Source organism: Sceloporus occidentalis, unplaced genomic scaffold (assembly GCF_023333645.1).
Source record: "Sceloporus occidentalis isolate IW3139 unplaced genomic scaffold, rSceOcc1.0.p SCAF_1, whole genome shotgun sequence".
In the NCBI taxonomy this organism is placed as follows: domain Eukaryota; kingdom Metazoa; phylum Chordata; class Lepidosauria; order Squamata; family Phrynosomatidae; genus Sceloporus; species Sceloporus occidentalis.
Window position 1 is genome coordinate 9,148,750 of NW_028316981.1, and position 25,554 is coordinate 9,174,303.

Sequence of the window (25,554 nt, forward strand, 5' to 3'; positions counted from 1 at the left end):
ACCATTCCTGTCAAGTTTGATTGCTGCTTGCCAGGCAGATGTTCCAAAGGGTTTCCTTCACACCTCCCCCCTTGGAAATCATTCTCTGTACAGCACTGATTTAGGTCTCCTAAAGAAATCTCAACAAAGAGGAAAGAGTTTTAATGATTCAATAACCTTCCTAAGTTAACATTACCCTTGGAACTCCATCACTCTCCTCTTGTACCATCATGGATATACTTATTCATTCAAATGTTTTTCATTACACATCAGTACTTATCTTCATTCCCTCTTTGGGTTGCCTAGAGAGTGCATCAGCTGCAACATTTTCCTGAGTTTTACTATGTTGCCTATTGAAATCAAAATCTTGGAGAAAGAGACTCCATTGTAGTAGTTTCCCATTAATATCTTTAATGTGATTCAACTAACATAGTGGCGAATGGTCTGTTCATAACACAAACCTTCCCATGGATAAGATTTCAATTTCTATAAAGCCCAGACCATTGCTGAGCGCTCCTCCATTGTGGCCAGATGTTTCTCCTGGGGCAACAACTTTTTACTCACAAACATGATGGGATGATGATGCCCATCTGTACCTGTACAGTGCACCCGCACCATATGCGGACGTATTATACACGACTTTCAGCTTAGACTGAAGCCGCGCTGCAATACAATGAATGATGCTCGAGCATATGCATTATTCACCTTATGTGGTGTGTGTGTGTGTGTGTGTGTGTGTGTGTGTGTGTGTGTCTGGAACAGATTCCAGGTCCAGGTCCACTGTACCTACCAAAGCTCCCTGAGAAGAAATTGTCCAATTTACCTTGACAGGGTAACTTTTTTTGGTCAGCTTTGACAGTGGCACAGCTAGGTAGTGAAATTTGGAATACATGCCCTGTAATACCCCACCAAGCCTCACAGCCCCTCACTGTTGGCCTTTCGCAGGCAAGCAAAGACATTTTTATTTAAACAGGCCTTTAAAGATCTGGAAGGCTTGGTTTTATTGGGGCATGAGAGGGTTGGTTTTAGATTAATTTTAACTTTGTATGTTTTAAATTTTATATTTGTAATTTTTTTTTTACAATTTTAATTGTATAATTTTAATTGTGTTTTATATATGTTGTTAGCTGCCTTGGGTCCCACTTTGGGAGAAAGGCGAGATAAAAATAGAATAAACAAATAAACAAACCATCAGTGCCCACCACCTTAAACCTTTCATAATTTCTGTCTTTCCCACATGACATTTTGGAACTTTAATTGTAAAACCAGTCATCCTAATTCCCTCAAGCACTTACTTCAAGTTCTTCATGTTGTCCTTCCAGGTTTGGCAATAAATGCCAATGCCTTCAATATAGGCGACCGAAAACTCACCTTGTCTACTTAATATTCTAGAACAGGGGTAGGCAACCTTTTTGAGCCGGGGGCCAGGTTGCTGTCCCTCAGACAACTGGGGGGCTGAAGCAAAAAAACCAAATAATTAAATAATTTTTTAAAAAATTAATTAAATAAATAAACCGGGACAAATGTAGGACAAAATTTTCAAATGGAGAACACTTTTTGCAAAATGGAGGACACGCAAAAAAATTTGCTGATTTTTAAAAAAATGTTAATGTAAATGCATGTTTCGGAGGCTTCTATAGACAATTGCCCCCCTTGCCCGCCTCCTCCTGATAGGCCAAAGGCCCCATGCCTTCACGCGAGAGGCCAAAGGCTCCCCAGCAGGACCAGGCTGGGGCCGGTCCCAAGGCCTTGCTGGGCCGCAGGTTGCCTACCCCTGTTCTGGAATCAGAGGATCATAGAATCATACAGTTGGAAGAGACCACAATGGCCATCTAGTCCAACACCCTGCCATGCAGGAACTCTTGATCAAAGCATACCCGACAGATGGCCATCCAGCCTGTGTTTAAAGATCTCCAAGGAAGGAGACTCCACCACTTTCTGAGGGAGTGTCTACCACTGTCGAACAGCTCTTATTGTCAAGAAATTCCTCCTGATATTGAGGTAGATACTCGTTTGCTGTAGCTTGCATCCATTGTTCCGGGTCCTGTTCTCTGGAGCAGCAGAAAACAAGCTTGCTTCCTCCTCAGTATGATATCCCTTCAAATATTTAAATAGGCCTATCATATCACCTCTTAACCTTCTCTTCTAAAATCGCATTGGCCTTTTTAGCTGCTGCATCGCACTGTTGACTCATGCTCAACTTGTGGTCTACTAGGACTCCTAGATCCCTTTCATTTCTCACTGCTGAAATTGATTTTGTTAGCTTTGGCCCAGCTTTCTAATCTACTGAGGCTATTAGCTACTCCTCCTAATTTAGTGTCATCTACAAATTTGATATGTATGCCCCCTATTCTTTCATCCTGGATAAAGATGTGGCACTGGGTCCAAGACAGAACCCTGTGGCACCCCACTGGTCACTTTTCTCCAGGATGAAAAGGAATCATTGTTGAGCACCTTTGGGGTTCATCCATTCAGCCAATTACAAATCCATGTAGCAGTTACCTTGTCTAGACCACATTATAGACTACATTTTACTAGCTTGTTTGCCAGAATGCCATGGGGAACCTTGTCAAAGGCCTTACTGAAATCAAGATATGTTATATCCACAGCATTCCCCATCTCTATCAAGCTGCTAATTTTATCAAAAAGAGAGATCAAATTTGTCTGGCATGACTTGTTTCTCTAAAACCCTATCTCCTAAACTATCTACTAATTGTTGAAAGGTAGATGGAGTGTTTTGAGTCTGAACGAGTCAAAACACCATGTCTACCTTGACGGGGTCAGAGGAGTTGGTAAAGAATTGATAATACTCATGATTTATGTAGATGACCTGGCAATAGCAGCAGAAAGCCTAGATGTGCTCAGTACTGTGAAGGCACAAGTGGGAAGCAAGTTCAAGTTGAAAGGTTTGGGTTGTTTTAAGCACTTTCTAGGTATAGAAGTGGAAAGAACTCAGAGTGGTGAGATGTTTTTGACCCAAAGGATGAAAATTGACCAGGTAGTAGTCAAATGTGGATTGGCTGACACAAATATTATAAAGACACCCATGACAACGGTTTTTGTGAAGACAGAATCTGATGCTTTGTTTGCCAAACCAGAGCTATATTGTTGGGTTCATTGCAAATCACATAGGGCCAGATATTAACTTTGCAGTTGTTTTATTAAGTAGTCAAATCCCAGTCTGAGTGACTGGACAAAACTGAAAAGAATAGGGCACTACCTGAAGGGTACACGGGAGCTGTGCCTTAAGATTGCAAAGAGTGATGCTGAACTGGAGTGTTGTGCAGACAGCTCTTTTGCAGAGGAAGGTGACAGGAAATCCATTAGTGGAATGGTAGTCAAACATGCTGATAATGTAGTAGTATGGAGGTGTAGGAAGCAGACTAGTGTGGCACTTTCCACTGCAGAGGCAGAGTTTGTAGTTCTGTCAGAATTAGCTGGTGAGGCAGAGCAGTTTAGACAGTTGTTGCAGGACCTAGGAGAAAAGTGTGAAGTGCATCAAGTTGCATGAAGATTCTCAGGTATGCATTGCTATGATAGAGGCTGAGAACCTAAAGAGCAGGGCAAAGTACATAGGTGTCAGGTATACAAACGTCAGACGAATGGTATATGAAAGTGTCACAAGACTTGAGCACTGTGCATCTGAGAGAAACATGACTGGCATATTCACCAAAGCTCATTACCTATACAAAAGCATGAGGAAATGGTGACCATGCTTGGTTTAGTGAAAACTGCACTGAACTGAACATACTAAAAATGTAATGGTATGTAAACTATGTATTTGTGTTTCCTATGATGTATAATGTAAATAAGATGTGATATCAAAATATTTTGAAGGGGATTGTTGGTGTAATATGACTAGACAACAGAAAAATAATTTTGATTGACAGAGGGGTGAAGCAGACAGCCCCAAAGGAGCGACTTACCACCATCCCTTTGAACACTGGATCAGGGCTGTAGCAACTGTGTACTGCAGCCCTGATCTGGCATTTTGCTGGCTCCAAAAGAAGTGGTAAAAACTGCTCCTTTTGAAGCTGGCAAAAAGTTGTGTTCGCTATTGTGACAACAGCTTTTTGTTGTTTGTTCAGCGCAGTGTGTTTAAATGCTGCGCCGCAGAAATTGCGTGATGCCGCCTGCCGTCTAGTTGGGCGGGTGGTGTGATGCTGGCATTGGGGCAGAGTCAGGTGGAATGGTCACCATGCACCTACTCCACCCCGATGCCAGTGTTTCTTGCCAGTCTGTATGCCCCAGAGTTATCTTGGCAGTTGGAAATGTTTGGTTGGCTGTGAGCTATGGCTGGAGCTTTTCTGCTTTGAGTTTGTGTGGACTAAGTTTGTACTTTGGTGTGAATATCGTTTTTGGCTGTAGCTGGGTAATTTTCCTCCAGACTGCACCAGTAGTTGGCCTACCTCAAATTTATTACTAGCCATCAGTTTCTTCAGAGGGGGTTTGCCATTGACATCCTCTGAGGCTGAGAGAGTATGACTTGCCCAAGGTCACTCAATGGATTTTCATGGCTGAGCAGGTATTTGAACCCTGGTCTCCAGAGACATAGTCCAGTGCTCAAACCACTATATGACACTGGCTCTCTATTCATGAGATACAGTGTTATAATTTTTTCCTAAAATCCAGCAATCCAGCTACTAAGTAAATAATCTAAGAATCATGCTCATTACCCTTGATGTGCTCCAGGTGTTGTCCCAATGCACATCCGTAGTCTGGCTCCTCTGCTATCATCAAGGACAGAATCATCAGATGTCCAGATCTTTGTCACACATACACACACATACTGACTTTGCCATTCTGTAGATATAATACTTCATATCACAACAGTGTGACAAACCCCTCCTATTATATTTGCAAGAACTGCAGACAATGTTTGAGATTATTGGGTTCTGAGCCTGGCTGTGTATCTCATTGTTCCATCATTTTCCTTTGTGGTTTTAAACACCCACCGTCAACCAGTTGCCTTTACATTGCAAGGAGGACAAAACAATACCTTCTACATGTAATGTAGTCTAATGGATTTGATTTCCTCCTGCATGGCACTTTCCCATTTCTCCTTCTCTGTTTGTGGCAGTAACAGAATATACTAGTGTTTCTCTGGTTCAAATGACACATTGCAAACCCTTGCCAAATTATGCAAATTGAATTTTTCTCAATGTTTGCCTTTATTCTCTCTTTCTGAGCATCTCAGAACAACTGGGCTCCTTTCATTCCTTTGTGGGCTTCTCAACCCCTCCTTTTCCACCTTTGTGTGTTGTGCTCCACCTTGCACTATAGATGGAGCTGCTGCATCACTTTTCACTCCTTCTGCTCCATTATGTAAAAAATTTTCTGTCTTTACCTTTTTACTTTGCCCAGATAGAAATACCTCCTTCTTTTCATGTATTTTCTCCCATGAAGATTTAATAAATTCTGTATTTTGGGAGATTACCACTCTGTTGTTGGGAGCTAGGAAACTGTAACCTGTGGCAATATAGCTCAGAAACCTAAGTTTCTTTGCTAGAGCCTGTCCCTTCCTTTTCTGCACCTTTGGAATGTTAACCCATGCATAACTCCCAAATAGTCTCATGCGCTTCAAAATTGGCTGGTGATTAAACAACATAAAATAAGGTGTGTTTTCTACTGCAGATGTCCACAACCTTTTTACACTATAATTTGCCCTCAGCACAGCCTTTGCCCAGTAACGAATGTTCATGTCTGCATCAGGTAACAGGCAACGCATGATCCGTTGCAGGATGTCCTTTTTCCTTTCCACTGCCCCTGCCTCCTAGGGGGAGCCTGGGTTTATCAGCCTTTGCTCAATCCCTTTGTTCTCAAGCCATTGCTTAAATTAAGTAGAAAGGAATTCGCTACCCATATCATTCTGGATGTTGGCCACTTTTTTCTCAAATTGCCGCTCAGCACAAACCATGCATTACTTAACTATTGCAAACACCTCAGACTTATGCTTCAGTAGATAAAAATGTGGGGTGCAATTTGTGTTTTCCAAAGTGTTAACCTTTTTAAAGAGAAACAAAAATATGCAGGTATGAAAGTTAAGCTTGTTAGAGCTCAGTTTTCATCATCAGAGCAGCAAGAAATATTTTAATATGCTTTCCTAAAGAATAAAGGCTAACTCAAAGAATGACAAACATGTAGTTTGTGTTTTAAAAAACAAACAATAGCGGCTTTAATAAATATTTACCTAAAAGAACTAAAACCTAATCTAACTGGTGATGGTTTGGGTAAGGAGAAATAAATTCCACCATCTTTCACATAGCAGGAAGAGACTATGACTGCTTTGAAGCAATTTAGAATCTTCAGAGAGAGCTGTTAAACTGCTTCTTAAGATTGAGAGACAGGACTCACATGATAGATAGAATGAGAGAGGAAGGGCATCCCTGTCTAACTAAGAAGGGACAGGAGAATGCAAACATAAATTTTCAAACAATCCCCTTCTCAATCTCTTGGTCTTACATTGAGAATGTTCATTCCTTCACGCAGACTCTGGAATCGATCTCTTAGCAAAGGTTTAGTGAAGATGTCTGCAAGCATCACCTCAGTGTTGCAGAATACCAGTTGGACAAGTCCATTCTGACACATTTCTTGCACTTTATGAAATGCAGTATCAGTGTTCTTCTTGAGTGGCTTTTCACTGGGAGCCAAAACTTTAAAGTCTAGCAAAGTCTTCCCTTGCCTTGAAGACAATTTCATTGTCCAAAAGGTGGAAGAGGCAACAAGAGGATCCACTATTTTAGATCTGATTCTAACCAACAGGCATGACCTGGGGTGCAAGAGGTGGGATCCTTAGGTGGGAATGATCGTATAATAATAATAATTGTTGTTATTATTATTATTATTATTTATTTATTTATTTCTAGCCCGCCCAATCACGAAAAATCCGGGTGGGTTACAACAGTAAAATACATCAAATTACAATAGAGTTAAAAAAAATCAAACCCTAAGCCTCCCCCTCAATTCCCAGTACTAAAACAGAATTAAACAGTAATAGCATAAAACCATTAAAAACATTAAACAAAAAGATACGCGGGGAAGAATAGACAGATGAGGGGACAAATATCTCTATATCTGGGGAGGGTGACTAAGGTGGGTTCCCGCACGCAGTGAAGAAGAAGCGCCAAAATGGCGCTTCTTCTTGCACCCTGGATGGGATGCCGCGAGGCACTACTCACGCACTCGCGGCATCACATCCAGGGCGCGATGTGCGGACGCTATGCGTCCGCATGTCAAAATGGCGGCACCCGTGTGTATAAGGCGCCGCCGCCATTATTACGCCCCTGTTACATGCTAGGGGTGAGGCCGGTATGGACGCTAGGCCCTCGGCCAACCCCTAGCACGTGATAGGGCGCCGCAAAGGCCCGTTTGTAACGGGCCTAAGTTGGAAAGGCCTGCCGGAAGAGATCCATCTTGAGTGCTTTCTTAAAAGCTGTCAGAATGGAAATATGATGGATCTCCTCCGGCAGGTCGTTCCATAGTTTAGGAGCAGTAGTAGAAAAGGCCCTCTGGGAAACTGATGTTAGCCTAGATTTTTTTGGCTGTAGTAAATTTTTTCCAGAGGACTTAGTGTGCGGGACGAACAATAAGGAAGAATCATGTTCTCCTGGAATTTGTTATACAGTGGAAAGGAGAAGCTATGCATAGTCAGACGCACATTCTAAACTTTAGGAGAGCTGATTTCAGTAAACTTAGGGAAATACTGGGCGTGATCCTGTGGTCAGGAATACTAAAAGAGAAGGAAGTTCAGGATGGATGGGAGTTTCTCAAAAGGGAGATACTGAAGGCACAATCTCAAATTGTTCCAACGAGGAGCAAAAATGGGAGGTCTCTCAAGAAACTGGTTTGGATGACTAAAGAACTTTCAAATGAACTAAGTTTTAAAAGGGAGATGTATAAGAAATGGAAAAGGGGGAAAATTACTAAAAAGGAATTCAAACAAATAGCTAGCAAGTATAGGGGTAAAGTCAGGAAAGCTAAAGTGCAGAATGAGCTCAGGCTTGCTAGAGAAGTTAAGAACAATAAAAGGGCTTTTTGTCCGTAGCAGAAGGACGAAAACGAAAATGGTAGAGTCATTGCATGAAGAAGATGGAGAAAATGTAATAGAGTGAAAGAGAAAAGGCAGAACTATTCAACACCTTCTTTGCCTCAGTTTTGTCACAAAAGGAAAAGGGTGCTCAACCTGAGGAAAATGTAGCAGAGGCCTGAGTTGGGAAATGCAGCACAGAATAAATAAAGAGGTAGTATAGGAATGCCTGGTTAATCTGAATGAATTTAAGTTCCAATCAAGAGGAAAAGTGGGAAGTGTGTCAAAAAACCAGGATGGATGACTATGGACCGGTACAGATGGGTGCTTTGCGTGGGCCTAGGCCTGAAATTAGGGCAACACACCCAGCCCATCTTGGTGCGCCCCCACCCACATGGGGCATGCCATGACGCACAGGCATCGCAGTGCAGAAACAGTGCTCACTGGAAGAGGCATCATGATGGCACACTAGTGCCATTGTGACACCCTTTTTAAAAAGCTGCCTAGAGCAGCTTCTTTTTAGGGAGCGTGTCGGTGTCAGGCCATGCAGATGCCGCGGCACCAACAAGGGGAAAAGACAGGTGGCTTTTAGCTGCCTGTCTGTATAGCCCCTAAGGAACTTTCAACTGAGCTAAGTTTTAAAAGGAACTTGTATAAGAAATGGAAAAAAGGGGTAATCACCGAAGAGGAATTCAAACAAATAGCGAGCCTGTGTAGGGGTAAAGTCAGAAAAGCTAAAGCGCAGAATGAACTCAGGCTTGCTAGAGAGGTTAAGAACCATAGCAAAGGAAGAAGAAGGAAATGGTAGGGCCATTGCGCAGATGGGGAAATGCTAATGGGACAGAGAAACGGCAGAACTACTCAACACCTTCTTTGCCTCAGTCTTCTCACAAAAGGGGTGGTTAACCTGAGGGAAATGGAGCAGAGGACAGAATAGAGGAAATGTTGTACAGAATAAGTAAAGAGATAGTACAGAAATACCAGGTTAATATAAATGAATAGTCTCCAGGACCAGATGAATTACATCCAAGGTTATCAAAAGAACTGGAAAGAGCAATCTCAGAACCATTGGCAATAATCTTGGAGAACTGGAGAACAGAAAAAGTCCCAGTGAACGGGAGGAGGGCAAATGTAGTCCCCATCTTCAAAAAGGGAAAAAAAGAGGATCCCAACAATTATCGTCCAGTTAGTCTGACATCAAATTAGGAGGAGTAGCTAACACTCCAGAGGACAGGATCAACATTCAAGATGACCTGAATAAACAAGAAAGTTGTGTCACAATGAACAAAATGAACTTCAACAGGGAGAAATGCAAGGTAATGCACTTAGGGCGGAAAAATAAAATGCACAGATATAGGATGGGAGACACACGGCTGAACGAGACTACATGTGAAAGGGATCTGGGAGTCCAAGTAGACCACAAGCTGAACATGAGTCAACAGTGTGATGTGGCAGCTAAAAAGGCCAATGCAATTTTAGGCTGCATCAGTAAAAGTATCGTATCTAGATCAAGGGAAGTAATAGTGCCACTCTATTCTGCTTTGGTCAGGCCCCACCTGGAATATTGTGTCCAGTTCTGGGTGCCACAGTACAAAAAGGATGTTGAAAAACTGGAATGTGTCCAAAGGAGGGCAAGTAAAATGGTGAAAGGTCTAGAAACCATGTCCTATGAGGAACGACTTAAGGAGCTGGGGATGTTTAGCCTGGAGAAGAGAAGGTTAAGAGGTGATATGATAGCCCTGTTTAAATACTTGAAGGGATGCCATACTGAGGAGGGAGCTGACTTGTTTTCACTTGCTCCAGAGATTAGGACCCAGAGCAATGGATGCAAGCTACAAGAAAAGAGATTCCACCTCAACATTAGGAGGAACTTCCTGACAGTAAGGGCTGTTTGGCAGTGGAACACACTCCCCCGGAGTGTAGTGGAGTCTCCTTCCTTGGAGGTCTTTAAACAGAGGCTAGATGGCCATCTGTCGGGGATGATTTGATTTGGATTTCCTGCATGGCAGGGGGTTGGACTAGATGGCCCTTGCGGTCTCTTCCAACCCTATTATTCTATGATTCAATACCAGGAAAGATTCTAGAGGAGATCATTAAACAGAATCTGTGAACATCTAGAAAGCAATTCTATAATCACCAAAAGTTAACATAGGTTTCAGAGAAAGAAGTCATGCCAGATAAATCTGATCTCTCTTTTTTATCTGGCAGATATCTGTCAACTCTATTAACTGTGATGAAATCTCTTTTTGTAGGAGAGTTAATCATTCTGTATAGGATGCCAACAGCATTTGCGATGTCACGTTTAGTGAAGGTGGCAAAATATAGGTGTTTTCCAACTTCAGTCCTATACTTATTTCCATTTTGCAAAGGTTCGGATTTTTTAATGTCTTTTAAGAATCCTACTTCCATTGGAATTGGCATATCATTTGTGTCTTTCAGATGAAGACAATCTAGAACATCGATCATCTTCTGTTTTTGATTCAGGAGGAAACTTCCATCACTGCCTCTTTCTAGTTGCACTCCAAGATAGTGCAAGATATCTCCCAAATTTTTGATATCAATTTCTTTCATGAGATGCTGGATTATCTTTGCACTATCTGCTTTGTCCTCAGTGCACCACATAACTTGTGGTGTAAGTCCATTTTTTATTTCAGTATCTCTTGTACACACATTTGTCAACAGTGAACCTTTATTTGATAAGAAGCTGGTTCAGTTTCTCACTCCATGCTCTGGCAGCTTGGTTTAAACCTTAAATGCTCTTCTCTATTTCCATACAAGATATTCCATGCCAGATATTTGGAATCCTGGAGGTTGTTCCATATAAAGTTGTTCAGTGAGATTGCCATACAGAAAAGCTGCACAAACATCCAGATGTTGAACATGCATTTTCTTGTAAGCTGCAACAGTTAGGAGAGTTCTGATGGTTGTATGAGTGACTAATCCAGCAAAGGTTTTGTTGTAGTCCTCACCATACTTTTGAGTATAAGCTTTAGCAACAATTAAGTCTTGCTTTGTATCTTTGAACCTCCCCTTCTGCATCTAGCTTTGTTGTAAAGGCCCATCTACAGCTGGTTGCACTTTGTCCTTCTAGTAGTTCTGACAAAGTCGAAGTCTTGTTTTTATATAAAGATTGCATCTCACTAGCAGCTTGCTCCCACTTATCAGAATGTGTCTTTGGCATCCCCTTGATCTTCTTCCAATAAGAGGGTTTTGGAATTAATTCCTTTGTGGTTTGATAACAGACTCTGTCAGGTAGTACACCTTTATTGGAGTGTTCTGACCTTCTCACCAGGATTTGGATAGCTGGCTCTGCTTCTTGCACACTGTCTGCTTCCTCATCATTAGTCTGACCCACTGCAGGTGTAGCCCCTTCTGGATGCATGGCCTTTAAAGGACTAAATAACTCTACTTGCTTTGGTTGCTGGTGGGTGTCTTCTTCTGCAAAGAAATCTTAATAAACATCTTGGTTTTAATTAGATTTGGGCTGTGGTCTCTTGCTAATTTTCTTGTGTCTGTCTGGATTTAGAATTCTGTAACTATTTCTAGCATAAATCAACGAAAACTCCCTCTTCACTTCTGCAATCAAGTTTGCCTCTTTTCTGTTTGGTGATATGGGTAAATACTTTGCTTCCAAAAACTTTCAGATGGTTTAATTTTGGTTTAACTCCATGCCACAAGTGGAATGGGGTTACATCTTTGGATTTAGTTGGCAATCTGTTGCACAGGTTTGTAACAGCCATGATTGCTTCCGACCAACAGTGCTTAGGCATATTAGCCTCCAAAAGCATGGTTACTGCCATCTCCTTGAGAGTTCTGTTCCTTCTCTCTACCATGCCATTTTGCTCTGGAGAAGAACCCTGTGTAGTCTGATGTTCAATGCCATGTTGTTTCAAAAATTAATCAAATTCAGCATTGACAAATACAGTTCTGTTGTCTGTGCGCAGATTCTTTAGTTTGTAGCCAATTTTTTAGAGACTCAATTAAAGTACTCTTTGAATTTTGGAAATGCTTGACTTTTGTCTCTGAGAAGATAAGTATATGTGTATCATGCAGAAATCATCAATAATAGTAATAAAAGCAGCTTTTGCAACTCAGCTGTAGTCTTTGATTTGTTAACATTGCTTCTATGTGATTTACAAGAGAAGGAAGTCTTTTTCAAATCCTCTGCACCAAATTCTGTCTCTTGTTTTTGTAATATTGTGGTCTTCCATCAAGATTTGCCTATTTTGAAATTCAACAATTTGAATAGTAGCATCTTGTAAAGAAACATCTCCTGTAACTTGGTAAAGCATTAATTATTGGAAAGTGATATATTGGAAGACCTGCCAAAAACAGTCCAAGGCCCGTTACAGACGGGCCTAAAAGTGCGCGCTTTGCACGTGCTAGGGTTAAGAAGGGGAGTCCTTTCCAGACGCCCCCAACTCTAGCACATGCGGAGCGCGCACAAAATGGCGGTGGCCGTTCCACATGGCCGCTGCCATTACGACGTCATGCTCGCGCCGCCTCTATATGGGGCGTCGCGGACATGACATCGTCACGCCGCGCCAGGGCACATAGTGCACCCTTTCCCCGGCCGCAAAAGGAGCTCCAAAACAGAGCTCCTTTTGCCATTTGTGTCGCTGGGCACAGCCTTCAGATGGCTGTGCCCAGCAATGCAGAGCACAAACGGGCCAAGTGGCTCCTTTCTCCTCCTCCCCGCCGCCGCGGTGTGTCCTTGGGGCTTGAAGCCCCAAGGACACCCCTTTCCAGGCTGCGGGGAAGGGGCCTTTTGCCGCTTCCCCGCGGCCTGGAAAGCGGCAGATCAGGGCCTAAGCAGCTACCGCTCTAGCCACTGAGGCCCTGATCCGGCTGGGAAAGGGGCGGGTGCAGGCCGCCACTTTTCGGCGGTCTGTAACCCGCCCAAGTTTCGCATGATCTGGAAAAGTTTCTCCAGCTGCTGTAATTCCAGACAAAGTTGTCATAAAGCCATTAATATGCTGGGTATTATTTACACCTTAATTTCATAGATAGATGCTTTAAAGTTTTTTTTTTTTTACATCAATGCTTCAGACTGTATTTCAGCATTACATGATGTGTGTAACAGCTAGATATTGATCCCTAGTTTTGAGGGACTAAAAAACACACACACACACACACAAAAAACCCGCTTGCTGCACAATACTCATTCTACATTAATGCCATCCAGCACAATCTGCTCTGTCTGTGAGATGGTCCCTCTTCTCCTGGAACATCTTAATTGAGATCAGAAATAACCCAGACATTCCCTACCCAGAGGGTTAGAATGGGAAAGGAACATCAGAAGAGTGAAACCAAGAGACTTGTGTTTAAGGGGATAGGCAGTGGACTGAACTGAGATTACCAGTAGATATGATACCAAAGTTTTTATACTTGTCTGCTCTAAGTGGTATTCACAGTTGCCTTCCATTTCTTTCTTGAGTTCTTAGCAGTACTTTCTCTTTCTTCCAGGCAATGATGGCCGACTGAATGAGCATGAAGAAGAAACATGCCAAGCATTGTTGCAAAGAGACCAGTGCAACCAGTTAAATGAGAAGGAAAGAAAAACTGATATTAAAAAGAATTGGAGGATCACTCATCCTTATCAGAAAGGTAATATTTCTGGAACTGGAAGGGGTTTCATTTGGAAAAGACACCTCATTGGTCATCAAAAAACTCACTTAGGTGAGAAACCATTTAAATGCTTTGGTTGTCTGAAAAGTTTCAATCAGAAGACACATCTCACTCATCATATAGCAACTCACACAAGAGAGAAGCCATTTAAATGCCATGAGTGTGGACAACATTTCATTCGAAAAACACACCTCATCCATCATCAAGCAGCACACACAGGAGAGAAGCCATTTAAATGTCTGGAGTGTGGGAAAGCTTTTACTCTGAAGATAAACCTCACTCATCATCAAGCAACACACACAGGAGAGAAACCATTTAAATGTCTGGAGTGCGGAAAAGCTTTTAATCGGAAGACAACCCTCACTCGACATCAAGCAACGCACACAGAGGAAAAACCCTTTAAATGCCAAGAGTGTGGGAAAGGTTTTATTCAGAAGACATACCTCACTCATCATCAAGCAACGCACACAGGAGACAAACCGTTTAAATGCCTGGAATGTGGGAAAGCGTTTGTTTGGAAGACTAATCTGACCTGTCATCAAAGAATTCACACAGGAGAGAAACCATTCAATTGCCTAGATTGTGGGAAAAGTTTCAGTCGGAAGGCATATCTCACTGGTCATAAAGCAACTCACACAAGAGAGAAACCATCTAAATGCCAGGAGTGTGGGAAAGTTTTTATTCGGAAGGTGCATTTTATACGTCATCAAGCAACTCACACAGGAGAGGAGCCATTTAAATGCCTGAAGTGTGGGAAAGCCTTTATTCGGAAGGTACTTTTCATGCGTCATCAAGCAGCTCACACAAGGGAGAAGCCATTTAAATGTCTGGAGTGTGGGAAAGTGTTTATTCGGAAGACACACCTCATTCAACATCAAGCAGCTCACACAGGGGAGAAGCCCTTTAAATGTCTGGAGTGTGGGAAAGCGTTTAGTCGAAAGACACGCCTCATTCAACATCACGCAACTCACACAGGGGAGAAGCTATTTAAATGTCTGGAGTGTGGGAAAGCGTTTATTCAGAAGATAGACCTCACTCGACATCAAGCAACTCACACAGGGGAGAAGCCATTTAAATGTCTGGAGTGTGGAAAAAGCTATACTCAGAAGAGGTCTCTCAGCTATCATCAAGCAGTTCACACAGGAGAGAAACCATTTAAATGCCTGGAATGTGGAAAAAGTTATATTCAAAAGAGAGATCTCACCTATCATCAAGCAACTCACACTGGAGAGAAACCATTTAAATGCCAGGAATGTGGAAAAGGTTTCATTCGGAAGACAGAGCTAGCTTATCATCAAGCCACTCACACAGGAGAGAAGGCACTTAAATGCTTGGAGTGTGAAGAAAGTTTTATTAAAAAGACAGATCTCACTCATTATCAACAAAACCACAATGCAGAAAAGCCATTCAAATGCCTGGAGTGTGGAAAAGGTTTCCCTAGGAAGACACAACTCACTAGTCATCAAGTAACTCACACTGGAGAGAAAGCATTTAAATGCCTAGAATGTGGGAAATGTTTCAGGCAGAAGATACACCTCACCTATCATCAAGCAACTCACACAGGAGAGAAACCATTTAAATGCCTGGAGTGTGGAAAGACTTTTAATCGGAAGACATCCCTCACTCGACATCAAGTAACTCACATTGGGGAGAAGCCGTTTAAATGCCTGGAATGTGGGAAAAGTTTTCTTATGAAGATGGATCTCACTCATCATCAACAAAATCAAAATGGAGAGAAGCCATTCAGATGCCTGGAGCGCGGAAAAGATTTCACTCAGAATATCTTCCTCGCCCTTCATCAAACAACTCACACATGAGAGAAACCATTTAAGTACCTGGAGTGTGGAAAAAGCTATATTCAAAAGAGAGATCTCACCTATCATCAAGCAACTCACACAGGAGAGAAACCATTTAAATGCCTGGAGTGTGGGAAACAATTCACCCAGAAGATGCACCTCACCTGTCAGGAAGCAACTCATACAGGAGAGATGCCTGGGATGGAGAAACAGGGGGAAATCACATCAGGCGTTCAATAATCTTCAGGCTATATTTTTGAGCTCTCTTTCAAATTCCCAGACATATGACTAATAGAGTTTTAGTTTTTGAAACAGGGGAATTCCCTCTAATGGCAAGGGCTTGCATTGCAAACTAAAATATTGGCGCACGGTTAATATTTTGAAATTGGGCACAAGTTTATATTTCTATCTATGAATTATGGTCAAAGCTTGTTGCCCCAAAGGTATTTCAAGTGATCTGTCATCAGACCTCTTTTACGTCAGGAACATGACGTAAAAGGGAGTGTAAAGAAAGATTTTAATATGGCAAGGGCTCCCAGGATTGGAGAAAGGTCTCGGCTTTGTCGATGACTCTCTCCTCAAAATCTGCCCCCCCTTTAGGGACAGGGTTCATGGGGGTTACTGGCCAGAAGATATGGAAACTTCCCTTCTCAACACTTTTGTTCCTCTATGCCCCATTTTGTCTCCTTTCAGCCTTATTCCAAGGGCAAGAAAGCATCAGCCTCCACGCCTAGCAGGGGGATCAGACCCTCCATTACTACCTGCCATGAATCATTGGGAGGTCACCACCACAGACTAAGTCACCTATACCAGAGAGTGCAGGTACATGAGCACCTCGAGCCATCATAGGTTCTATAGCAGAGACCATCAGAGTGGCCACATGGAAGCCACCATACACATTTGTTAGGCATCACTAGCATGTCAGTTTGGTTCGGCTGAGGCTGCTGTTGGCAGCAGGATCTTGCGGGAGGTGCTCAAACATATGTCACTGAGAGGCCAGCACCACCCACTCTGTTTAGGTTAGGTATGGTAACTCCCGAAGAGCAGGATGTGGGAATCTTATCTACTGGGAAAAGGGACATTGGCTCTTACTTGTGATATGTCCATTAAGAGCTCCACATCCTGGTCCACTCTCAGGGGTGCTGACGTAGGGATGGTTTATAGCCCACATAGTTCTACTCTATGGAAGCAAGTTACATTGCTCACAGGCTGTCTCTGGCTCTGTCTATCTCCTTATAGTCTGATATGCAAGTTAATTGTGTGTTTTTTTCTGGAGCATTCAGCTGTTGTTGCGACTGGCCTTTTAGGGTTAGCTCTACCCATGTAGGGTCACCAAAAGATCTTTTTTCTGCCTGCCTATTGGACTGAGTGGGAGGAACATAACCCAAACTACAGGATGTGGGACTCTTATCTACTGGAAATGGACATCTCACAGGTGAGAGCCAATGTCCCTTATTAGAAGATAACATCCCCGGTGTGACATTGATGGTTGCCAGGTTTTTGTCTGAGGTGGTCAGGATCAGAGACCTCTGTACTAGGAATAAATGTATGAAATAGGCTTTGTACGAATTGACTAATTGTTCTTTGTGCTTTTAATTTATATGTTGTAAATTTGATTTTGTTGGGTCTATTAAAAACATTCATATCCAGAAAAATAACATTCATATGCTTAGAGTATGAAAAGTATTTCACTTATTCTGCATAGGTTATTACACCCACAAAAAGTCTCCCAAACCAAAAAAACCAAGAAAGCACATAGAAGGGAAACAATTCAAATACTTGAAGGGTGGGAATTCATGAAATAGGAAACATAATATTAAAGAATCCAGACAGGTAGAAGAATGCATGAATGCTTGTAATAGGAAATGAGCTCCAGTGAGGGTTGAATCCATAGGTCACAGTAAAACATGGAAAGAGAGGGAAGAGAGAGAGAAATCACAGAGGGGAAAAGCTACGTAAATGTTTCCACAAATAAAGATGCAAGTTTCTCCAAATTTGGTGTCATCTGCAAATTTGATAAGTAAGCCCCTAATTCTGTCATCCAAGTCATTGATAAAGATGTTGAATAGCACTGGGCCCAGGACAGAACCCTGTGGGACTCCACTGGTCAATTCTGCCCCGGAGGAGAAGGAGCCATTGTTGAGCACCCTTTGAGTTCAGCCAGTCAACCAATTACAAATCCATGTAACAGTTGCATTGTCTATCCCATTTTTTACAAGCTTGTTTGCAAAAATATCATGTAGGAGCGTGTCAACACTGTGTCTACAGCATTCCCTTTATCTACCAAGCTGGCAATATTATAAAAAAGAGAACAGATTAATAATAGCAATAATAATAATATTTATTTATATTTCCCACCTCTCCCTGCAGATCAAGGCGGGATTACATCAATAAAAATACAATACGATATAAAAATATAATCAATAAATGCTAACATTCATACAATAAAATAGCAAAACCATTGCTTGATCATCCAGTAATCAGTAAATCATAGTCTGAATGGGCAATTATTTTAATGCTCTCCTATATAAAGTTGGGTGGGTAAGCCCGCCGGAGGAGATCCATCTTAAGTGCCTTCTTAAAGGCGTCTAAGGTGGTAATAAGATGGATCTCCTCTGGCAGGGTGTTCCACAGTTTAGGGGCCGAAGCTGTGAATGCTCTGTGGGATATTGTTATTAACCTGGTCTTATGGTATTCTAATAAATATTTCCCAGATGTCCTGAGAGAGTGGGGTGGATTGTGTAGGGAGAGGTGTTCCCGCAAGTAACTCAGGCCCAAGCCATGTAGGGCTTTAAAGGTAATTACCAACACCTTGAATTGTCTGTCATCGCTTGCTTTTGAGAAACCCATGTTAGAGAATATGGCATTCCCTTCTAAACCTTCATAGACTCTCTGTTTAATGAGTTGTTCTGGAATCTTTCCTAGTATTGATGTCAGACTAACTGGACGATAATTGTTGGGATCCTATTTTCCCCCTTTTTTGAAGATGGGGACAACGTTTGCCCTCCTCCAGTCTCCTGGGACTTCTCCTGTTCTCCAGGAGTTCTCAAAGAATATTGCCTATGGCTCCAAGATTACATTTTCCAGTTCTTTTAATCCTTGGATGTAGTTCATCAGGTCCTAGAGACATAAATTCATTTAGATTAACCAGGTATTCCTGTACTACCTCTTTACTTATTCTGTGCTCCATTTCCTCTATTCTGTCTGCTCCACTTTCCTCAGGTTGAGCACCCGTTTCCTTTTGTGTGAAGACTCAGGCAAATAAGGCAGGATTCAAAGGATAGGCTAGCCAAAAGCCATGGCAAAGAGTTTTCTCTACAGCACCTCTGCCCAGCCTGAAACAGTGCCAAGGTCAGAGAGGCAAGCCAGCCATAAAACACAGGAGAAGGGGTGAGTACCAGGGCCAGATCTAATGCTCTCGCTCAGGGCAGGCATTGCCAGGAGGCCTCTGCCATTGCCACTGCAGGCACTATGCCTACCATAAGGTTTGGAACTCTGCCAGGAGGGCAGATGGGGGGATAAGCTCTTGGTCTCCTCCTTCCTTCCCATCTCTGGACTCAATGGCAGTCAGGACCCCAACAGTTTTGGGAGATCCTATTGCAGCCTGAGAAACACATAGTAGTGTTGGCAGGGCTCCTGCACGTTCCCTTTTGATTCTTATAATTGTCCAGGTAATAGGTTGTGACTGGATGAGAATCTAGTGAGCAGGCAGATGTAGACCATGGTACAGCGCGCCCGTGCCATACGCGGCCTTGAGCATACGTGCTCAAGCCGCGGGGCGTGCGCGGGGCAGAAGGGGCAGCGTGTCCCATTCAATTGAATGGGCGCACGCGCCTGTTGTGCCCTGCGCACGCCCACGCCGCTGCGCACGAGCCCCATTGTTTCCAATGGGGCTCAAGCATAGGCGGAATTCACCTTACGCGGAGGGATCCGGAACGGATCCCCCGCGTAACGCGAGGACGGACTGTAATAAGTTAAGTAAACCAGGTGATCATATTAACTAATTAGAAAGGTATAATTGCCTTGTGGATCTACTGGGTTGTGAGAGCTTTCATTGTATCCTGATCGCCATGCTGCTCTCATGGTAAGAGAATTTATGCATGCTGCTGAATCAAGATTTTGGACTGTGCTGTGTCATTCATGTTGTTATGTTTTGCTTCAGTTTTTGAGACTTCTGTTAAGTAAAGTTTTTGTTAAATTCCTCAAATCTCTGCTGCCGTTTTACTATAATACTCACACCCCAACAATAATGATATGGTGTGTAAGGAGGCAAAGGACCCCTCCTCTGCCATGTACAGTCGCCATCTTGGCTCCATAGCTGGAAAAGAAGCTATACAGGTCCCAGCGGGGGCTGGGGCTTCCAACTTTAAAATGGTCTCTTTTAGCTGCCACAGAGCATCCCACAAGAAAAACAGAAAATGGCTTTATGTCCTCACCAGAGGGAGCATGGCCTCCACCACCCACTTCTAAACAGAGGCCGGAGGGCCATCTGTCGGGTATGCTTTGATTGAGAGTTCCTGCATGGCAGAATGGAGTTACATTGGATGGCCCTTGGGGTCTCTTCCAATTCTATGATTTTCAGAGAGAGCTGTTGGGGCGCTTGGCCTCTCCTTTCCATCAGAGATTGTCCTTTCTCAGGAGGGAGACATATCTCAGGTAAATGGGGAACCATGTGCCACACCAGCCCCCTCTGCCCTTCCCAGCTACCAATGCAAGTGGGAAGGGAGTTGAGGAGCAAGCCAGCTTCTATAATGCAGCCAGATTACTATTAAAGCCTGTCTGAAACTGAAAGAGCTAAGTTTCTAAAACCCAGCTTTAAGTTGGGGCTGTTTCAAACATAAATAAAACAAAATGCCCTGTGAATACCAGGGCTACACTACAGGCCATATGCAGCTATCTACTCATGATTAGCAATGGTCTTCAGTCACTGCTAACTTAAGAGCAGTTTCCTCACTGCCTGGAAGAAGCTACTGCCCAGGCAGTCTCCCTTGATGGGGCAAATAAAGGAGGGGAGAGCCCTCACAGCAACAGGTCTGAGGGCTCAGATTTACAATTGATACTGGTTAACTGTTTTTGGTGTTCATTTTATTACTGTTAGCCCATGAGGTTTGAGTTGTGCTGTTTCTGCTCACCCCCTCCTTTTTACCAGGGCAGAGGAGATGCCTGGAAACTAATTCAACAAGGGAGGGGGCTAGCCATAAAAGCCACATGATGGCGTTTCTTCCCTTGTCATGGGCCTCCATCCCTGCCTCCGTTAGGGCCAGAGCCTTTTTGCCTTAGCAGGAAGAGCCTAAGACATAATATGAACATAAGGTTCTACCTCCCTTGTGCAAACTGGGGTCAGTCTTAGCACTTCTCAGTAAGAGCATAAGCTTTAACAATACAGATTCATTGAAAATCAAACAGGGTGACTCAAGCAAGGAGAAAGATATTTCCCTCCTGTGGTCACTTAGCAGATCTCTAATGCTTACACATATTGAGGATCTTTGAGAAAATCATCTCATATGGGGTGATAGATATATTGGATTAATGTGATCAACCAAGCTCCGCTTTAGGGGCAAAAGGGTGTCCAAGTCCCTGTTATAAAACACAGGGAACCTCAGTCAGCCTCAGGAGAGCTGGCTCCCCTCTCTTTTACTTCTTTCAAAGGAGAGATGTCTGTTAAAGGGAAGAAACAAAAATACAGTTTCTTCTATGAGATGGTTCTCACTAATAGAGGGGGTTAAGGAAAATTCTTAATCAGAAACACACAGACAAACAGCCTCCTCTCCATCCCAGGAGAAACCCCCCTTCCTCCATGAGTGTTTTAAAACAATAAAAACAGGTTTTTCTGCTAAGGGTTTGCTTCAAATCCCAGACAGGCATCCTGTAGGGCTCTGAGGAGATTTGCCACAAAAGAAGAACACAATTACCTGTTAACTAGTTTAAATAGTTACATTTTAACTAAGGCCTGATATAGACAGGCCAAATTAAAGCTGCTTTGAGTCACGTTGCAAGTATGCTGTTTAAATGATACATGTGTCCTAATAGTCCAGAAGCCACACCAAAGCTATGCTCCAGTCCTAAGGACTGGAGTGTAGCTTTGGTACAGCTTCCAGACTCTTAGGACTCATGCATCTTTGAAACACCATACCTCCAAAGTGACCTGAAGCAGCTTTATTTTGGCCTGTCTATATAGGGCCAAAGCCTGCTGATGGGCTTGCCATGCAACTGGTCCCTGGCTTGGGAGACCTATTGTGACAAGGTATCATGCATATGATGAATTGGGCTCAAGGCCATGAAGGTTCATGCTGCCAATCTCTTTCTTTTAGTTGGTCTCAAGATGCTACAAGATGCCTTTGCATAGTATTGTTATAAGGTTAGCCACTTTGTTGGTGGGTGTCTTTCCCAGACTTGGTTTTCATGGCAAAGTCTGGTTCAAAGACTACCAAAGAACACTTCCTTCTTCTGAGGTTGGAAAAATGGACTTGCCTTGTTTTCTGCTAGCACACATGCTCAGATCTAATATAACCATGTAGCATAAAGCTCCATATAGGGAGTTACAGCCAGCCCTCTGTATACCCACAGCTTATAAATGTGTGTGTGTGTGTGTGTGTGTGTGTGTATACACACCTACACACCTTGATTTTACTATTTTATATAATGGGCCTCATTTTACTGTGCCATTATATTTTACAGAACGTGAGCTTCCATGGATTCGGTATCCATGCTAGGTCCGATAACCAATCTCCAGTAGGGTCCACTGTATTTAAAATTGAGGTTTGCTTTTCTTTGACAGATTTTTTTGTGGAGAAATTTCTCCCCTCCAAACTGGAAAGCAGAGTATTATCCTTGCCAAGTCCTCCATTACCCATTTCATGACTCCATAATTAGCAGTTCATTCAGCCGAGAGACCCCTCAGCCTTCCTATAGATTGATGATAGTCTCCTACATAAAGTTGGATGATTTTTAAAGTCTCTAGACAAGTTCTTCCTCAGATGAAATCAGACTTAATTCTGACAGCAGGCCCTGTTAACACAGAGTGCATCCACACTTCTGCATGGACTCACCAAGGTCTGCGAGATAAAGGTTAACCTAGTCTCCCTCTTGCCTAACCATGGAATTAGTCTTATTTTACACAGGTTCACAGATGTTCCAGGAAAGAACTGCACATTGTTCTGAAAGATTAGTTGGTGGTCAGTCATTAACTTTCAGAGTGGTCAGTTTTCATTGCTACAAGTTAAATCAACTTATGTAATGACTGGGCCACCAGCCATTTGAGGACTCCTCCCAAACCACAAAAGGTTAAGATGGGGGGAGGTACATGCTAATGAGAAGTTGCATCATAGCTTACCTAAGGCCCAACTGGCCAATCAGTACAGCAGGACCAGGTTTTTCAAGAGCTTTCCATCAGAGGGCTTTAAAAGGCTGTGAGGCCATGTGGTCTTTTGTCTTGGGAGCCCAGCTGATTGGACCTGTGCCAAAAGGGCAGGCTTAAGGGATGCAAGCTGAGCTAGGCAATAAGAGCCAGCTTCTTGCATCCAAAAATCCATCAAGGACTACAGAACCCATCTCTGTGAGTAGCTTAGTAAGTCCTAGTGTGTGCTAAGGGGAGTTCATTGGAGATTCACTGGGTGGTGGCAGCTTGACTAGAGGATCCCAAGGGGTCTCATTCAGCTCATCAGGGAGCAGGAACAGAATCAGGAGACTCTAGGGGAAATTAAAGGGATTTGCTGGGTCTAAGGGCCAAGAACCGGATGGCTGTTTGGCAGCTTGGACCCCAGGGATCATCACATGCTAGGCAGCGGTGTTTTTCGGACTTGGGAACTATAGTTTTGGCTAGATCCTTTACAGAAAAGTGTTGGATTCTTTCTTTCTGTCTCTCACTCTCTCTTTTATCTGCCTGGGGTGGGAAGGGAAATTGCAGTGTTGGGTTGTCCACTCAGCTTGGGCTTTCTTTTCTTGAGAAGGGAATTCTTTTCTGTTGCTCTGGGTGGGTCTGCTGTTGTGCGAAGGAAAGGGAGGTGGACTCTTTTGAAGCAGATAGCAGGTGTTGATGCTATCACCAGTTGACAAGGTGATCAGTGATCGGGTGGAAGATAGCATAGGTCCAGATGGGATGAGGCCAGGGATGTAGGGAAGGTTTTTTGGGGGGGGGTCCGGACCCCCCCTTCAGGCCCTGGGGGCCTTCAAGCTCCTTCCTCCCCCCTCCTCCCCTCCATCAAAGGGGAAAGACAAAAGTTGCAAGCTGAGAGAGAGGAGGGGGAGGGAGGGGGTCCTTGTGATTTCTTTCTCTTTTGTTTCCATCGGCTTCCACTCCTCCGCCTCCTCCCCCCTCCTCCCTTGTGCTTTTGCCAGAATAAAAGTCTCTAGAAGGGAAGGAAGGGGGAAAAGGAAGGAAGAATGATAGGGAGGGAGAACTGAAGAAAAGAAGGAAAAGAAAGGGAGGAAGAGGAAGGGGAGAAAGGAAGAAAGAAAAAGGAAGGAAGCTTCTAAAGGGAAATATAAAAGAAAGAAAAGGTGACTTTTAACTTTCCTTTCAGCAATTATATCCATATACAATATAGTAAAATAATAATAATAATAATATATCTTACCCAAAATGCTGAGGACTAGATATATTTTGGATTTTGGAGTTTTTCAGAGTTTGGTATATTTATATACAGTATGTCTAATGGGATATAATGGGGCATGGGATCCATGTATGTTTCATATGCATCTCACAGACATAGACTGAAGGTAATTTAATACACAACATTTTCAAAATAATGTTGTGCTTCTGCACACTGAGCTTCAGAAAAACCCTGAGACCACTATTCCTTGTATAATTCAATAATTCAGTAATTGATCTAAACCTTCAGGATTCCTAGGTGTCCTTGAGTTGGGGTCAGACCAGATGCTCTCAGGGTAAGTTTTGGGTTTTGGAATAATTCAGGTTTCAGAAGTCCAGAGAAAGGAGACTCAGACTCTACTCTGGACATTTCTTCTAATAATGAACTCAGGTTTTCAAAAACAGTCATTCTGGATTTTTGCAACATCAAAAAAGAGGAAGGTCTGTGATGCAAAAAGGCAAGAGGCTTCCTTCCAGCCTTGTTTTTTCTCTTTTTTAAAAGACAAATAGAATAACATACAGTTAGCTGGCCCCTTTTTAGCATGTCAATGGGGGTGCTTTGATGGAGAGTTCCTGCATGGCAGAATGGGGTTGGACTGGATGGCCCTTCTTGGGGTCTCTTCCGACTCTATGATTTTATGATTAATTAATTAATATATGGAATCAATCTAAGATGATGAATCGGGGCTGTGGAGTCCTATGGCCCTGCTCCAAGCAATGCTAGACTGCAGGCCCCATCATCCAGCAGCACCACAGGCTGCTGGAAACTGCAGTCTAATAAGGCTGCACTCTGCAGAAATAATCCAGTTCGACACTACAGCGCGCCCGCGCCATACACGGGCACGCCATACGCGGCCTTGAGCATACGTGCTCAAGCTGCGGGACACGCACGGGGCGGAAGGGGCGTCGTGTCCCATCCAATTGAATGGGCATGTGCACTCGTTGCGCCCCGCGCGCCTGCGCCACTGCGCACGAGCCCCACTGTTTCCAATGGGGCTCGAGCACAGGCGGAATTCGCCTTACGCGGAGGAATCCGGAACGGATCCCCTGCGTAAGGCGAGGACGGACTGTACTTTAATGCTATGGAAAATCCTGGGATTTGTAGTATGTTGTGCCACCAGAGCTCTCTGACAAAGAATGCTAAATGTCTCACAAAACTACAATACCCAGATGTTGTTGTTGTTGTTATTTTCTTATATCCCGCCTTTCTCCCAATATACGGACTCAAGGTGGTGATTTTCCATAGCATTAATCTATAGTATATCTTTCTACAATGTAGATGGACACCTCCATTACATGGAGAATGGGGTTGGACTGGATGGCCCTTGGGGTCTCTTCCAACTCTGATTCCATGATTCTATAGCACTCTGAGCCTACTGTGATTTTAATTGTTTTTAAATGTATAAAGGTATAAAGTCTTATAATGCAAGCCATGCACTGATGGACTATTGCACTATAATTTTTTATTGATTGATTTTATACCGTGCCTTTCTCCCAAAATTGGATTCTCTTAAAGGGGTTTGTTTTTCATAAAA

The 25,554-nt window shown here is 43.1% G+C and overlaps 1 protein-coding gene and 1 pseudogene across 2 annotated transcripts in view; both read left to right on the forward strand.

Annotated features, from left to right (window-relative positions):
* LOC149320638 (uncharacterized) overlaps nt 1-17,033 on the forward strand; it is a 30,128-nt gene extending 13,095 nt beyond the window's left edge. Inside the window, exon 6 of the mRNA XM_089503274.1 lies at nt 13,472-17,033. Coding sequence (XP_089359400.1) covers nt 13,472-15,450 — 1,979 coding nt within the window. The 3' untranslated portion in view covers nt 15,451-17,033. The remainder of the gene's footprint in view (nt 1-13,471) is intronic.
* Nucleotides 1-25,554, forward strand: part of LOC149320635 (uncharacterized) — a 171,939-nt pseudogene that overhangs the window by 95,029 nt on the left and 51,356 nt on the right. The gene's annotated exons all lie outside the window — the stretch shown is intronic.